This window comes from Loxodonta africana, chromosome 18 (genome assembly GCF_030014295.1).
Source record: "Loxodonta africana isolate mLoxAfr1 chromosome 18, mLoxAfr1.hap2, whole genome shotgun sequence".
Classification (NCBI taxonomy): domain Eukaryota; kingdom Metazoa; phylum Chordata; class Mammalia; order Proboscidea; family Elephantidae; genus Loxodonta; species Loxodonta africana.
The window spans coordinates 70,821,247-70,837,981 of record NC_087359.1 but is presented as its reverse complement, the minus strand read 5'-3'; the positions used below and the strand labels follow the sequence as shown (position 1 = coordinate 70,837,981).

General features: G+C 49.4%; 2 protein-coding genes and 5 non-coding genes across 8 annotated transcripts; 3 read left to right on the top strand and 4 right to left on the bottom strand.

The window, feature by feature from the left end:
• Positions 1–1,079: 1,079 nt before the first annotated feature.
• Positions 1,080–3,650, top strand: BORCS6 (BLOC-1 related complex subunit 6). The gene has a single exon (XM_003416911.4). It carries the CDS (start codon positions 1,865–1,867, stop codon positions 2,939–2,941), a length of 1,077 nt encoding a protein of 358 aa, XP_003416959.1. The 5' UTR covers positions 1,080–1,864; the 3' UTR covers positions 2,942–3,650.
• A 676-nt stretch (positions 3,651–4,326) lies between these two features.
• TRNAI-AAU (transfer RNA isoleucine (anticodon AAU)) lies at positions 4,327–4,400 on the bottom strand. Its single transcript has one exon. It is a non-coding gene; the product is annotated as a tRNA-Ile (tRNA).
• Positions 4,401–4,805: 405 nt separating this feature from the next.
• TRNAT-AGU (transfer RNA threonine (anticodon AGU)) lies at positions 4,806–4,879 on the bottom strand. The gene has a single exon. It is a non-coding gene; the product is annotated as a tRNA-Thr (tRNA).
• A 214-nt stretch (positions 4,880–5,093) lies between these two features.
• TRNAS-GCU (transfer RNA serine (anticodon GCU)) lies at positions 5,094–5,175 on the bottom strand. The gene has a single exon. It is a non-coding gene; the product is annotated as a tRNA-Ser (tRNA).
• A 399-nt stretch (positions 5,176–5,574) lies between these two features.
• TRNAW-CCA (transfer RNA tryptophan (anticodon CCA)) lies at positions 5,575–5,646 on the bottom strand. Its single transcript has one exon. It is a non-coding gene; the product is annotated as a tRNA-Trp (tRNA).
• A 4,420-nt stretch (positions 5,647–10,066) lies between these two features.
• Positions 10,067–16,517, top strand: TMEM107 (transmembrane protein 107). 2 transcript variants are annotated; one of them, XM_010596600.3, is made up of 5 exons: positions 10,067–10,294; positions 10,483–10,550; positions 10,653–10,753; positions 11,488–11,565; positions 11,751–16,517. In XM_010596600.3, the coding sequence occupies exons 1-5, from the start codon at positions 10,208–10,210 to the stop codon at positions 11,801–11,803; spliced, it is 387 nt and encodes a 128-aa protein (XP_010594902.1). In that variant the 5' UTR covers positions 10,067–10,207; the 3' UTR covers positions 11,804–16,517. The 2 variants fall into 2 exon arrangements, with proteins under 2 accessions (XP_010594902.1, XP_003416822.1); XM_003416774.4 differs by having other exon boundaries at positions 10,069–10,294; positions 11,469–11,565.
• Positions 12,730–12,865, top strand: LOC111752538 (U8 small nucleolar RNA). The gene has a single exon (XR_002787445.1). It is a non-coding gene; the product is annotated as a U8 small nucleolar RNA (small nucleolar RNA).
• Positions 16,518–16,735: the final 218 nt, after the last annotated feature.

Here is a 16,735-nt window from a genome sequence, read left to right as displayed (position 1 = left end):
TAAAAAAAAAAAAAAACCCAGTAACTTTCACCTTAAACACAGTAAAATACTATTAAAAAAAAAAGGTATCTCTAGAATGTGTCCACATACCCAATTCTGTTGCCACAATGCTAGGCTGAGCCACCATCACCTCGCACTTGAAGGAATACAACAGTCTTCTCACTGGTCTCCTGTCCCCTCTTACTCTCTTCCAAACATTTCCCACAGCAGTCAGTAATCCCCAAACATGGATCCTATCACATCACTCCTTTTCCTATGAGCAACTCCCCATTCTCAATGAGCAACTCCCCATTCTCAAGGAAGGTTCCCCCAAACATCTAAGGAATATCTACCCAGCCCAAATGTGTATGGGCTGTTTTTAGAGCAGAGGGTTTCATCAGGTCTTGGTTGACTGTAAAGTACAGAAAGATGGCAATTGTGGGCTCCTCAAGTTTGGCAAAAGGGTGAGCTACTGTCAGCAGGGTTGGCTGGCTAAAATCCTGGCAGGGACTGGGGTGGGGGAGTCACAGGGAGGTTCTCGGGAGCTGCACTCCTGAATGCTGATATGACACTGCCTCAGGTCATCTCTCTATCCAGATAAGAGTAACCACATCCTTTGTCAGCTAAAGTAGCTTTAGAACATCGCTTGTATTTAGCGTCTTTTCCAGTGTCTGCTGCACCACTGCACTGAGAAGAAAAGTCTCCATTCCATAATAGGAACTACACGGCCCTGCAGGATGGGATCCCTGCCTGCTTTTTACAGCCTGATTGCTCCAGATCCTCCCCCTTGCTCATTTTGTTTCAGCCCCAAAGTCCCCCCCCGCCCCAGTTCCTTAAATACGTCAAGCCTTCTTTGTCTCTGGGACTTAGCACAAATTATTCCTCCCTGGGCCTGGAATGTGCCTGGCTCATTCCGCTTGTTTTCAGTTAAATGTTTTCTCATCAAAGGGGCCTTTCCTGATCCCTTGTTCTCAGCTAGTGTCTTGTCAGTTATTCTCTATCACAACGCCTTATTTCCTGGCGTACTAAAGGAAAGGTTCAAACCCACCCAGAAGTGCCTTAACATAAGGCCTGGTAATCTGCTTGCAAAACGTTACAGCCTTGAAAACCCTAAGAAGGCCAGTTCCAACTCTGCACACTGGGGGTCGCCATGAATCAGAATCGACTCGACTGCAACCAACCACAAAAACTTATAAGAAGGTGTGATTACTTCACTGAATATTTACCTCGTGGCAAAATTACATCCTATCTTTCAGGGGGAGAGAGTCTGTCAGCGTGGACGGGGCAAGAAACAGAGCACAGAACAGCCCATAAGCCCGCTGCGTGGACCACGAGATACTCTGGTCAGTTCCTGTGCTAGATCTGTCATCCGAAGATGCTGCAACGGACAATTCATGCTCTGCTGATAATTCTGGTTCCATCCTTCTTGACCAACAAGCTGCTGTTCAACCGGATGGTCCAAGCAGGACATACTTTTTCCATCCCAAGAACCTCTCCAGGAACAGCACGTCTGGTTTCCACTTCGTGAGTTTGCTCAGCAATTGTGGGCGGAAAAAGTCTGGGTCTCGACCCCGCGGGACCCCGGTATTTCAGGACCTCCGTCCTTAAGATCCGCCCCTTCAACTTCTCGAAAGGGCAGGGCGACGAGCTCAGCTGTCACCTCCTTCTCTCCACTCCCTTTGCTCTCACGTGTGTTTGGCACTTCAATAACGGCACTTCTTCCGGGACCTTCTGGCCGCCCCGACCAATCAAAGTGCTCTTCCGGTCCTTACCATTGTCAGCCTGCGGCCAATCGGCTCGCTTCTACCAACGCCCCTTAAAGGCGCCGCCAACGTCCCCGGAGCCGGGGCCAACCAACTCCTCGGTTCCGGCCCCCAGTCGCAGTATGGAGTCATCCCGGGGGCGGCCTGGGCCCGAGGCGGACCCCCCGGCTCTAGGGAAACACCAGGCCGCGATCTGCGGCGCCGGGTCCGGCCGAACACCCCCCGAGCCACCCTCAGACCTCAGGCTGCCCGAGAAGGAAGAGGCCGAGAACGTTGGGGGCGCGAGCCGCCACCCCGGGGAGTCCCCGAAGACCTCGAGCTGCAGCGCAGTCCGCCGGTCGGAGCGCCAGGCTCGGGAGGGCGAGGCCGGGCCCCGAGGGACACCGTCCGGGAGCGGGGGCCGCCGGGGGGCGCCGGGCTCGGAAGACGACCCGCCCCCCTCCTCCCGGCTCCCGGTCCCCGAGCGGCCAGAGGACGAGCCTGCAGCCGGGAGGGCCTGCCGTCGAGGGAGCCCGGGAGGCGGTGGCGCGAATGCCGAGCAGCTGCAGCAGCAGCAGGCGGAGGACAAGGAAGAGGCGGTGGCGGCCAGCAGGACTGGCCGCTCGTTCTCCAGCCGCCTTCAGGACAGCCGCAGCCTGGATGGGCTGAGCGGAGCGTGCGGCGGCGCCGGGTCAGCAGGGGGTGCCGAGGCCGGCGCGGGAGGCGGGCGCCGCGCCACTATCTCCAGCGCGCTGGAGCTCGAGGGCACAGTGAGCCGCCACGGCGACCTCACCCACTTCGTGGCCAACAACCTGCAGCTCAAGATCCGTCTGAGCGGCGCCCCTCAACCCCAGCTCCCTGCCCCTGCGCGGCCCTGCCCAACGCCTGCACCCACTCCGGCCATCCCGCCCATCGACCCGGACGTGCTGCGGGACCTGGAGCGGCTGAGTCGGGAGCTGGGCGGCCGGGTGGACCGCCTGCTCCGCGGGCTGGGTGGCGCAGTGCAGGAGCTGACAGCGCTGAGCGTGGGCTGCATCCAGACCTACCGCGACGCGGTGGACTCCTTAGGTGAAGCCGTGGACATGAGCATCAAGGGCATGTACACTCTGCTGGCTCGCTGTGAGGAGCTGGAGCGGGCCCTGCAGCCGGTTCAGGGGCTGGCGCGCCAAGTTCGAGACATCCGACGTACACTGGAGGTGTTGGAGGCACTGTGCAAGTGACCACGAGGGCAGGAGAGGCCAGGCCTGACTGGGACAGGACCTAGCAGGACCCTTGAAGTAGCCCTGGTGGGAACTGTCCGGAGGGGAGACCTATACGTGTGGGAGGCTTTTCCAGGTGCATTTGGCAGGCTGGCGCCTAATCGCTGAGCCGTAGGCAGGTGTAAATGGAGATGCTCCAGTTCCTCTCTTGGAGGGAGGGCATGATGCTCTGCTTATATTCAGTTGGCAATCTGTAGCTACTCTACTCTCCACGACTCTCCTTCCTAGCTCAAGCACCATCCTTGGGAACCCAGGGCTTTAGATTTCTGCTCGAAGGTGGAGACATGACTCCTTTATGTGATCAAGAGAGAACAGAGGAGGCCCACCCCCACTGTGGCTACCCTAACTCCACTGGCCACATCTCAGGTGCCCGAGGCTTTGGAAGCTTAAGTGGGCCTTGGCCACACCGCCACGCAAGCAAGGATACACACCTGCAGGTGGACATCCTTCTGTTTCTGCCCTCCTCCCATACCATACCACTTGCCCAACCAGAACCAAGGCAGAGCTTGGAGGAGTGCATCTAATGGTGAAGGGGATGAGGTGAGAAGTGTCTCACTGCTCTCAGGGTTCAGGTAGAATTGTTGCTGGTTTTGAAGCCCGCCTGTTGTGGATTGTTCTAATCAGTTGTAGCTTTCTGAGTTTTGTGGAATTAAAGTGCTGCTGCTGCTAAGACTGAGGCTTTGTCTGTGTGGGGGTGCAGGGGTTGCCGAGCAAAACGAATGGGACTGAGGGTGGGTCTTTTGCTTGGAGTTGCCTTGGGGCCAGGGCTGGTGCTGGGGGTGGAGGAGGGTTCCATTCTAGGAGGGAAAGATAGGGCTCCTGATGTTAAGCAGATCTGAGGGGGAAGGCGAAACACAGATAGGGCCCAGAAACCCAGTAAAAGCAGAAGCGGAAACAAGATACTCCGGAAGAGGGAGGAAAGGATGCTTTCTAAGGTCCCAAGTGGGCAGGCAGGGACTGGGCGGATGGGGCAGTTTGGTTCTGGAAGAAGACTGGGACCACTTGTCAGCTCCACTCCTGGCTCCATTTTTCACTCTGCTGATCAGTGCTTTAAAACAGTCCTTTTCCCCACCCCTGGCAGCCTTCTGTTTACAGTTCGCTTAGTAAGTTCCAGGTGACCACTAAGGTCAAAGAGATTTGGAAACGGAAATCACTGAAGGACCTCCGCCTTCTCTAAATCTTCTCCGTCCTCCTGACACTATCACTTTGAACCGAGCTGCAACTTAATTCCCTTTTGTGTGTGAAATGCTTGTATCAGGGATGTTGATGTTTCTCTATAAGCCTTGCCCAGTTACATGTTTGTTTATAAGAAAGGTCAAGAACACCTGTCTTAAAATAGTAACCAATGGCCCGTACGGGGATCGAACCCGCGACCTTGGCGTTATTAGCACCACGCTCTAACCAACTGAGCTAACCGGCCGGCCTAGTAGCAAGTCCCCGTATAAACTATGTAAAACTCTCAAAACTGATCAGCCCAGTCTCCAGGGAAATCTCAGAGCGGTTAGGCTTGCTTTAGGAGGCGTGAAAGTGGAAAGTGGAGACTGACTAGCTGAGCATTTTCAGAAGTAACAGCCAAACCGCGGTACTGACGAACACAGATAATGTGTCTCTGGTCCTTGGGCCACGTCGGGGCGCAATCATAGGGTTCGTGAGCCGCAGGACGCACGCAGCAACCATGCCCACGCAGGCACCCGATCTGAAATGGAAAAATCCTGCCAACTCCCGGCGGATTACTGGAAAGAGGGAAATTTATACGCCGGATGCCAAGAGACGTTCGCGGCGAGATAGCACAAGGAGGTCTTAGCAAAACCAGACGGTAAGACGGAGGCACCGCTGGGAGTCGAACCCAGGATCTCCTGTTTACTAGACAGGCGCTTTAACCAACTAAGCCACGGCGCCCGCTGAAGCTGGATTTGCACCTCCTTTACTTGGCGGAGGTCAGCCCTAAAGCTTGTAGGGAAACGACTATATACTTCTTTTGACCCTCCACCCTATTGGAAAATGGAGTGGAAGGAACGAAAAACACTAATGAGGGCGAGATAGCGTGTGGCGGTGACACAGAAATAATGAAAGAGGATTAAAAAATCTCATGCAACCAGCAGTACCTGCGGGACGACGAGGATGGGATTCGAACCCACGCGTGCAGAGCACAATGGATTAGCAGTCCATCGCCTTAACCACTCGGCCACCTCGTCTATGGGAAGACCTGTCTAGATTTCTCCTCTGGGCTCTGGACTTCTGCTCCTGCCTGTGGGGCCCGGCCCCGTCGTGAACGCTGCGCGAGTGTACCCAGCACCCCTAGGCTCCGAGCGTCCTCCTCGCGCCCGCGAGCGCCTGGCCCCCTCGCTCGGGGCTGATGGCTCTGGACGGCGCGCCTCAGGAGCTGGGCTATCCGCCCATACTTAGGGCACCGGGATTCGAGGAAGAACCACTGCGAGATCGTTGTGTTCCTCCGACGGTGCGGCCTTGGAACTTTGTGCCAGAAACCCTGCCCTCTCGGCCCCTACGAGGTGCTTCTTCCCTGACCTGCACGCTCGAGCTTGAACATAGTTGAAAACGAGAAAAATTAAGTGATGAAGCTAAGAAAAAGTAACTGACCCCGACGTGACTTGAACACGCAACCTTCTGATCTGGAGTCAGACGCGCTACCGTTGCGCCACGAGGTCGGCGAGACGTAAAGTTGCCAGCCCTCCTTATGGTCACTGATCCGCCAGGCGGTTAACGTGCTGGCAATCTAGACACGAGAGCCGAGGACCTTCTTTCCTTTGTCAAAACACGCAAAGTGGTGCCTGCGTTCTCCCGCCCATTCCGCTGGGTGAGCAGAGGCAGGCGGCACTGACAGGGCAGTGGTTTTACAGGCTCCAGGCTCAGCGGTCCCTCCGACCCCGACTCTGGCTGGAGTCCTGCAGACAACCAAGAGGGCCTGAGCTGGTCACCACAGGCCAGCTGGGATGGACCTGCCCAGAAACGGATGGAAGGACAGATACCAGGCAGAGTGTGACGGAGCCATTCCAGAGCCTGAAGAAGTGAGAGATTAGCTCCTCCATCAGTGCACCTTCTCCCCGGCTGCAAATTACAATCTCCTGCGGAGCGTTAAAAAATAGCCACGCACAAGCCCCAGGCTTGGAGACTCTGATTTAAATGGTCCAGGGTAGATATTTTTGTATAATTTACATACAATGAAATGCAGTTTGATGAATTTTGACAAAATCATACACCTGCGCAACCCACAACTCTTCAAGATACAGGATGGTTTCATCGCCCCAGAAAGTTCTCTCCCATCCCTTCCCAATCCACCCCCGCTTCCCAGAGGCGATCATTGTTCTAATTTCTATCACCATGAATGTCAGTATTTTTTTAAAATTGTACTTTAAATGAAAGTTCACAGAACAAACTAGCTTCTCATTAAAACAGTTAGTACACGTATTGTTTTATGACATTGGTTAACAACACCAGGACACGTCAACATTCTCCGTTCTCGACCTTGGGTTCCCTATTACCAGCTTTCCTGTCCCCTCCTGCCTTCTAGATCTTGCCCCTGGGCTGGTGTGCCCCTTTAGTCTCGTTTTGAAACGTCAGTATTTTTTTAAAGCTCCACTAGGGAGACGGAGGAGTCCCTGGGTGGTGCAAACGGTTAACATACTCGGCTGATAACCAAAAGGTTGGAGGTTCAACTCTACTTTTTGAAAAATCAGCCGTTGAAAACCCTACAGAGCACAGTTCTCCTCTGAGACACTTGGGGTCACCACCAGTCAGAAGACAGCAACTGGGTAGCTAGACAGAGCTGGGACTTCTGCAGAGGAACAGCCGGAACTGGAAGAAATTCCGACTGTGTCTTGAAGGATGAGAGGTGTTCAACAGGCTTACATGTGAGAGAAGGTCATACAGTATCTCGCTCCTTGCTCTCCAAGCCAAATTTTTGCACATTCTGCACAGTGGCCCTACCGAAAGTTTTAAGGGACCACAGAAATGTCAAAGCCCACAGATGTTTCTCTCGCCTGGCCTTACTGGACTCAGGACAACATCTCCTCTAAGAATCTTCTTCTCCCTTGGTTGTCAGGACACTTGTCTGCTGGCCGTCCCTTAACCCGCTCCTCCCCCAGCCCCACCTCACTCATCCCTCTTTTTCTGTCCTCACCTTAAATCCTCATTTTCCAGTTCTGTCTTCTTTCCTCAAGCCATGCATGCTCCCTGGCTTCAGCTATCTCTGTGTGCTGAGGGCTCCTGGATCCCACTCCCTCTCCATACCACCCCACTTCTAGATTCAGACACCTCTACTTGACCCTGTCATCCTTTCCCAGTCCTTCTGCACGCTCAGTGAGTGGCAAAGCTGAAGCTGGGACTCAACCTTGACTCTTTCCTTTCCCGCAATTCCCATTTCCAATAAGCCACCAAGCCCTGCCAATTTCCTTAATAATTCTCCTGTCAGTCCTCATTCTCCTTTCCCATTGACAAGCCCCAGCTTCTTTTGACCCATTATTGTAATAGACTCCTCTCTGTTCTCCTTGCCTCCAGAATAGTCAAGAGAATCATCTTTGTAAAATTCAAACATGATTCCCTCACTCCTTAGCTTAAAATCAGTGCCACATCACCTTTTGGATGAAGGTTGGCCCACAAGGTCAAGTAATAGAGTATAGTGGTTAAGTATGTGGGCTCTGGAACCAGGTTGCTAGGATTTATATACGAGCTTTGCTACTTACTAGCTGTGTAATTTGGGCTACTTATGGAACCTCCCTGTGCCTCAGGGCCTACATCTGTAAATCGGTAATTGTTATGGATTGAATTGTATCCCCCAAAAATGTGTGTCAACTTGGCTAGGCCATGATTCCCAGTATTGTGTGACTGTCCACCATTTTGTGATCCGATGTGAATTTCCTATGTGTTGTAAATCCTACCTCTATGATGTTAATAAGGCAGGATTAGAGGCAGTTATGTTAATGAGGCAGGACTCAGTCTACAAGATTAGGTTGTGTCTTGAGTCAATGTCTTTTGAGATATAAAAGAGGGAAGCAAGGATGGGGACAGGTGGGGAGGGCGACCTCATACCACCAAGAAAGCAGAGCTGAATCCTTTGGACCTGAGGTTCCTGTGCTGAGAAGCTCCTAGGCCAGGGAAAGGCTGATGACAAGGACCTTCTCCCAGAACTAACAGAAAGAGACTTCTAGAGCTGGCACTAGCCACATGGGGCTATCCCAATAAATTTTTTTAAAAAATTTCAGTTTCTCAGTCCCACTATCCACATTTCAAGTGTTCAATAGCCAGATGAAGCTAGCTGGCTACCATATTAGACATAGACAATATGGAATATTTCCATCATCAGAGAAAGTTCTATTGGATAGCGCTGGTCCAGAGGTTGAAGCCTGGTGTACTGTATTGCCATCATGGTTATTTTTTTCATTTTTAAATTGAAGACCAACATTTAGAATTGAAATAAGAAGCTGGATTTCTGGTCTCTCAGAAAAAACAAACAAACAAGCAAGGAATCTGGCAACATTGGACTCAGTTTCCCTTAAGACAACTGATTGAAGCTGAGTAGCTGCTGATCTACTACCCCTCCTCCCACAAGCCCCTACACACATTTCGGAATGGCAGTGGCTCTCCTGGGCTTTGATCTCAAGGGAACTTCATTTATTTGTTGTATTCGTTTTGTTCTAGTAGGAGAGACATAATAAATGAGTATAGTAATAAATCAAATGATTACAAATTATAGTCAGGACTGAGGAGAGGTAAGAGTCTGGTGGCTAAAAGCTCAGATTTTTAAGTCAGACGGGTTTGCTTAACAGCACTGGGTGTGGTTTGGTTTTGGTGCTGACATCAGTTACAGGCTCTGTGACCTCAGGCAGGTGAATACACTGCTCTGTGCCTCGGTTTTCTATCTGCCTCCTAGATGTTGTTGTCAAGTGCTGTTGAGTCAGCTCTGACTCATAGTGATCCTATCTACAACAGAATGAGATGTCGTTCAGTCCTGTGCCATCCTCACAGTATTAGATATGTTTAAGCCCATTGTGTCAATCCATGTCCCTGAAGATCTTCCTCTTTTTTGCTGACCCTCCACTTTACCAAGTATGATGTCCTTTTCCAGGGATTGGTCACGCCTGATAACATGCCCAAAGTAAGCAAGACAAAGTCTCGCCATCCTTGCTTCTAAGGAGCATTCTGGCTGTACTTCTTCCAAGACAGATTTGTTTGTCCTTCCGTCAGTCCATGGTATATTCAACGAGCAGTTCTACTCTGTCCTATATGGTTGCTATGCGTTGGAATCATTGGGGTTGGTTTTTGGCTATAGTGTGTACATACGTATTTTTTTTTTAACGGAAGGATAAACCAAAAACTAATAAAATGGTTTACCTGAGATGGAGGGTGGAGGGTACACGAATGGAGGCCTGACTTCTCTCAATGTACTTTTTTTTTTGGTAGATTTCACTATGCAACCACATAAATGTTTAACATAATTACAGAACAAAATTAAAATCAAAATTTACAAAGCAATCCATATAAACTTAGAATTATTTTGTCGATATCTACAAAATAGCTTGTTGTTGGAAGGTGTGTTGGTTTAAACTTTGTATTTTAAAATGATTTATAGAAAAACTGCAAAAGTACTACAAGGAATTCTCATGTGTTTTATTTTTTTCACCCAGACATTGTTTTATCTTTGTCTATCTATCTGTACATACACGCCAGTGTCCCAAACCCGGCGTGGCAGTGGCAGCGGTCTCCAGTGGTGGGTCATCCGGCGCACCGTAGCCGGGGCTGGGGGCTAGGTCGTTCCCTGTGTGAGCATCTGGGGACGAGGGGCTGTCCCCGGGCTAGAGCAGGCCGGGTTTCTGCTCGCCCGCCCGGCCGGGTAGATTCGGCGGTGCCAGGCCACGCCACACGGCACAGTCTCAGGGGCAGACGGCTCTGCTGCCATCGAGGAGCTGCCAGTCAACTCAGTTCCGACTCGCGACCACCTGCAGCGGATCTCGGACCCACGCTGCCCTGGAAGCCCCTGGCGGCTCGAGAATTTACTGCTCTCGCGAGATTTCTAGAGAACGTGGCCCAGCGCCTATTTCCGCAGTTGCCAAGGCAACTGGGCGGTGCCAGCGCGGGAGGGGAGGAGGAATACGAGTTTCTCCGCGCTTGTGGGCGCGGGCGGGCGGTGCGGGGACCTCAGGACCCACTGAGAGCTTCCAGCTTCAGAGACCACGGCCTTTGCTCTGGCCAGTGCCCCTGCCCCCGGGGGCCATGGGCCGGGTCTCCGGACTCGTGCCCTCTCGCTTCCTGACGCTCCTGGCACATCTGGTTATCGTCATCACTTTATTCTGGTCCCGGGTAAGACCTACGGCCGCCCGCTTGTCACCCCTAGCCCCACCTAGGATAGTCCCAGTCCTACCCCGCCCCTTCCCTAGGACTTTCTGACATCGGCCCTTTCGGGGGTTCCCCCATCCCCCGCCGCCTCACGCCGGACCCGCAGCCGGCCCCTTTTTCACACTTTTGTTCCTCTCTGCCCGGCTCCCCAGGACAGCAACATCCAGGCCTGCCTGCCTCTCACATTCACCCCCGAGGAGTACGAGAAGCAGGATGTTCAGTGAGCTCTTTGTGCGGGATGGTCAGAATGAAGCGGTGGTCGGAGTGGAGGGGTCTTAGAAAAAAGCCTCAAGGGCTGAGCCAGTACCCTTCCTCTTTACAGGCTGGTGGCAGCTCTCTCTGTCACCCTGGGCCTCTTTGCAGTGGAGTTGGCCGGTTTCTTCTCAGGAGTTTCCATGTTCAACAGCACCCAGAGCCTCATCTGTATCCTTTCCACCTGCACACCTTTCCCACACGGCCCATTTCCAGCCGCCTGACTAGGCTTTTCTGGCGCAATAGTGTTTGTCCTAAGGCACAGACAAAATCTTTCCAGTTGGGAGATCTTCTTAGACAGACAGTATAAGGGATTTAATACAGTCTTCATTAATGTGTTAAGTCCCTGCTATACACCAGACACTGGAGATCCAGAAAGGGGGGTAAAACATCTCTACCTTGAAGGTAATGCAATACAACCAGCACTACACTGTAGGATTGTGGAAGGGTATAAAGCAATATGGGGACTCAGAGAAGACAGAGGAAGTGAGGGACATGGATCAGGAGAGCGGCTTGACACCTGAATTGTGGGCCAGGAGTCCCAGGGAGGTGGAGGGGGATTCCAGCTAACAGCATCAGGTTGCTGTGAGCATGCCTGTGTGGCCTGGGGGTAGGTGGGGAACCTGCTCTTACCTCACCTGGAGGGTTCAGGCTGCCCCCTAATGATTGGGTGGGAGTAGCCTGGGATCCCAGGTGTGCAGCCTCACCTCTGGCTTCTACTCAGAAGGCTGTTCTACAACTCAGAAGGCTTCAGGCTCTGATCTTGCAGTGTGGTGAGGCAGCTAGAGATTAACCTGAGCACAGGTGCCAGCCCCACCACGGGCTTTTTCTGGCCCATCACTACCTGCCATCCCAAGGCTTTCCTTGACTCTAGGGTGTGCCCAAGCCATCGGGGCACACTGTAGTGCATCTGTGGCCCTATCCTTCTTCATATTTGAGCGTTGGGAGTGCACCACGTACTGGTACATTTTTGTCTTCTGCAGGTAAGGTATTTGGGAATGGGAGAGGAAGGTTTACCTCAAATCTGAAGGTGTCCTCCATGTGTGAGATGCCAGATCCACTCAACATCCCGAAATTTTCCCCACTGCACGCTGGCGGTGGGGTCTCTGGTTTGGGGATTTGGGTATTTTTATTAAGGGTCCTTGAATCCGCCACCTACCTCCCACAGCGCCCTCCCAGCGGTCACTGAAATGGCATTATTCGTCACCGTCTTTGGACTGAAAAAGAAACCTTTGTGATCACCTTAATGACGGGAATGGAGGGGCAAAGGCTGGAGCAACAGGAGCAGGAAGGCATAGACTTCCGTCCTCGCCCTGCACCTGCATCTAGAGGAGGATGTCAGCGTTGGCATGATTATCTTCCGCGTCTAGGATTATTCACGTCTTATGTAGTATTTTGTAATAAAATATATTTTTAATAAGATCAAGACTTGTGTTAAAAATTTCAAACAACATCACCCCTGAGGAATGTACTCCCTTAAAAAAAATCAACCAGATGAGACTATCATTTACCCAAAAGTAAAGGTGAGAATACTGACACATTGTGAACATTGTAACCAATATCACGGAACAATTTGTATAAAAATTGTCAAATGGGGACCTAATTTGCTGTGTAAACTTTCACCTAAAACATAATAAAATATATTTTTAAAAGAGTTATAAAAATTTCAAGGGAGATTTGGGGTGGCCAAGCTACTGAAGAAACGGAAGACTGTTTTCCAGCCTTGCAGACTGTATGATAGTAAAAAAAACCCGGTGCCGTCGAGTCGATTCCTATAGCGACCCTGTAGGACAGAGTGTAACTGCCCCATAGAGTTTCCAAGGAGCGCCTGGCAGTAAGTACCTTTTATTTTGGTTATTACGGTAGACATCTGGCGGAAGGGAGTGGGTGGGGATATGTAAATAAGGGGATGCCACTCTTCCGGCTCAGCAAGTGATTTCGCGGAGCATTCTGGGAAGAGTTGATTTATTCTTTTTTCGGAAGCGAATGAAAAAAAGTATATTTAAAAATCCACAAAGAAAGATAGCTACAGAAACGGAGGAGCCTTAAATAACGTTAGGTAGCTTCAGCGAATGAGTTTTACGCTCACCCTAGGTGTAAGCGCAATTTTTTTCATTGAGTGCGGAGTGGGCAGGGTTTTCAGGTTATCGTCAGTAAGGTTAATCCTTACCTGTTTCTCCTTTCGGAGAGCAGATTTAAAATGATGATTTGGAGCTCGCATGATCCGTGATTAACGTTTCCGCGTGATCAGGACCAGCAACATCCTGATTGCTCCTATCTGATTTTACTGGCGATCACTTCTTTCAGTTTTTGTCATAAAGAAAAGTTTTAGTGCTTTATGTTTTTCGTTGTTTTGTATTTTTTAAGAAATTTTTTTTGGGGGCGCGTTGTGTTGCTTACCGGATAGTCTTATGAAAAGAGTGGTAAGTTTTCCCTGTGAACTGCGTGTAACGAGATCCTCGTGTAGGTATGTGAAGGCTGTATTCAGCTTGCTCATGGTTCAGAACGGGATCTCGACTTCTGTATGTGTATACGCTGTGTATGTTTGTGTGCGTGGGCGTATTAACTCTCCATCGTGGACTTTTTAAATGCTGACGACTGAATGCAGAAATGACTGTAAACAATTTTAGCAAAATGAGATGAACTGAACTATAAGATTTTTAATGGGTATGGGATAGTAAGATTTTTACTATATACCACGTTTACTACAAAAAGAATATTCCATATATTCTACAACGAAGAAAATGAGTCAGTGAACTTAGTTGTTCAACGATTAAAGTAAAATTCTGTTGATCTCCCACAATGAAGAATTGACTCACCAATTTTGCTTTAAACGGCTCATCACTCAAATCTGACATTTGCTTTGTAATAAATGCTATAATTATAAGTGAAGAAATGAAATCATAAAAAAGAAAATTTAATGATCAGAAAACAAATATTACAACAAATTACTATATTTTATCTTTAGGTAGATCTTTCGGAATCGACTCGACGGCAGTGGTTGGTTTTCATCTCTAACATGATATAATTAAAAACATTTCTTCCTATTGCTTGCTCTTGAAAATTGTTCAATGATTTCCTCCCAATTAAGCTGCCGAACAGTACCTACTTCTTGAATCATTGTTGTACACTGAGGGTTTTTGAGTCTCGTTAGGGACGGAAATGAGCATTCTGTTGTGAGTTTGTCATCATTAAAGTTAGGAATATGCATAAAGCAATTTCAACATTGGGAAATATGCACTGTATTTTATCTTCTATTATGGAATCACACATACCTACCTGAGTAACTGTGTCTTTCCCTGGTGACCCCGCGGGAACTGTATTTCCAGCCAGCGCATTCTCACGCACTGGAGCTGGTACCAGTTGCATTTAGTGCCCTGCCAATTCCCTTCCACTGCGGTGCTCGCTTTTCCTTGTGTCCTGTCTCCTTGGCATCTATGGGTCTTTGCTTTAGACAACTGGTGCCCTTATTTTGTTGATGCCCTAAGCATGTGCTTAGCTTGCTTATTGGGTAATCCATCACTGTCTGTGACCTTACATACAGCCTCATGTTCTCAGTTTCCCCGACTATATTAAGAGCCTGCTGGTGATTTTGCCCCTGAATTATTTTTATGGTTAAATTTCTGTCAATCATTTAACCTGACTTAGGAGCATCATTACGCAAATGGGTTCCTCTCTCTTCTGGGCTGGCTCCTCACCTAGCAGGGACTCTGACTTCTCTGGAAAATTTATCACCAGTAAATGTCTAATCTTACACATATCTGTAAACTCCATAATTTAATTGTTTGTTAATATTACATTTTTTATTACATTGGTTTTCATTTCAAAAACTAAATGAGCAAAGAATCATTTTGCACATCTGGGATTTTCTATCAAATGATAACTAGTATCAATCATACTTGGTGTCACTAATCGTCTGTTGTCAAGTCTTCTATATTACCATGACAAGAAAGGCCACCTGCCCAGGGTGTGACTTCCCTGATGGCTGGAGCCCCACCCAGAAACTTGGCAAAGCACCCCTGTCGTTCAGTCAGTAATCTGTTGAGAACATTCCCACTCCTGCTTGCTAGCACATGGGAAGAACATGTTTAAAAGAAAGTTACTAAAACACACACTATTAGGCATTAAACATAAATTACAAGTGTCTAAAGTTCTACCATGTCACGAAATGTCTCAGGGTCATGTTTCCTGAATGTCATGGATTGAATTGTGTACCCCCAAAATACGTGTCAACTTGGCTAGGCCATGAGTCCCAGTATTGTGTGGTTGTCCTCCATTTTGTGGTCTGATATAATTATCTTCCATTTTGTGAGGTGTTGTAAATCCTAATCTCTATATATTAATGAGACAGGATTGGTGTGGAGCAAATCTTGAGTCATAGCCTTGCAAGAGTCACACCCTTGCTTCAGTCACACTTTTTTTTTTTGCATTTTTTAAAATTGTACTTCAGGTGAAAATTTACAGCTCAAGTTAATTTCTCTCATACAAAATTTTATGTACATATTGTCATGTGACACTAGTTGCAGTCCCTACAATGTGACGGCACACTCCCCCTTTCCACGCTGGGTTTCCTGTGACCATCCAACCAGTTCCTGTCCTTTTGTGCCTTCTCATCTTGCCCCTGGTCAGGAGCTGCCCCTTTGATCTTGTGTATCTGCTCAAACTAAGAAGCACACCCTTCATGAGTATTATTTTATGTTTTGTATAGTCCAGTCTAATCTTTGAAGAGTGGTCTTCGGGAATGGTTTTACTTCTGGGTTAACATAGCATAGCATCCGGAGGCCATGGCTCCGGGGGTTCCTCTAGTCTCAGTCAGACCATTAAGTCTGGTCTCTTTATGTGAGTTTGAGTGCTGCTCCACAGTTCTCCCGCTCTGTCAGGGACTCTGTTATGTTCTGTGTCAGGGTGGTCATTGGTGGTAGCCAGGCACCGTTTAGTTCTTCTGGTCTCAGGCTGATGGAGGCTGTGGTTTATGTGCCCGTTTTGTCCCTTGAGCTAGTATTTTCCTTGTGTCTTTGGTGTTTTTCATTCTCCTTTGCACCAAGTGGGCTGGGACCAGTTGATATATCTTAGATGGCTGCTCGAAAGCTTTTAAGACCTCAGACGCTACTCACCAAAGTTGAGTCACACCTTTTATCTTACAATAAAAGGACAGAGAAGGGAGCAGAGAGGGAAGGAACCTCACTACCACTAAGCAAGAAGAGCTGGAAGCGGAGCCCATCTGTTGAACTCGGCTCCCAGTGCTTAGAACCTCTTAGACACAGGGGAAGATTGATGCCAAGACACATGGAGATCTCCAAAGAATGCCAGGCCTGCAGATGTTGAAAGGAGACAAGGACCTTCCCCCAAAGCTGACAGAGAGAGAAAGCCTTCCCTTAGAGCTAGTGCCCTGGATTCAGACTTCTCACCTCCTAAATTGTGAGGGAATTAAATTTCTGTTTGTTAAAGCCATCCACTTGTAGTTCCAGGGTGATGCCTTCTGGTGATGCACCTCAGATGAGGGCCCCTCATGCCTCACCATGGATAATCTTTCCCTGGTCCTTTGTCCCTCTGTCTGCCCGTCACCCTGAGCATTCATTCAATGAATACTGATCAAGCCCTTACTATGTGCAAAGCACTGGTGTAAGTGCTGAGGGAATAGATGTGAATATGACCCATGCTCAGCTTGGCTATGATTTTTACAGAAACAAAACACCAAGCCTTTACATCCGCAGTGCCATTCGGTGGGTTCTAACCGCTAACTATTAGGTTAATATTGTTTGCCATGAAGTCAGTTTCGACTCATAGTTCAAACAGCCAAGCTTTCAGCTGGTAGTCCAGCACTTAACGGTTAGTAGTGGAGTGCAAGCTGTTGGCGCCACCCAGATGTGAGGGGGTGGGGATTCATTTGTCCAGCCTGGCGAGGGAGGTGTTCCTCTTGCAGAAGCAGTCCCAGTGAGGTCCTGAGTGTGGCTGGTGCAGAGAGGTAGGGGAGCAGGCTGGAAGCAAAGGCCAGGAAGGTGCACCTTGCTGGTCAAGTTGAGGGGCTTGATCAGGAAAGTTGCATCCGTTGCAGCCTGGCTTTCACTTGCCGGCTTGTGAAAGCCAATGGTTTTTCAGGAACTGTGTGGGCTGGATGTTAAACACAGCCATTATTAAAAATTAAATTATGTA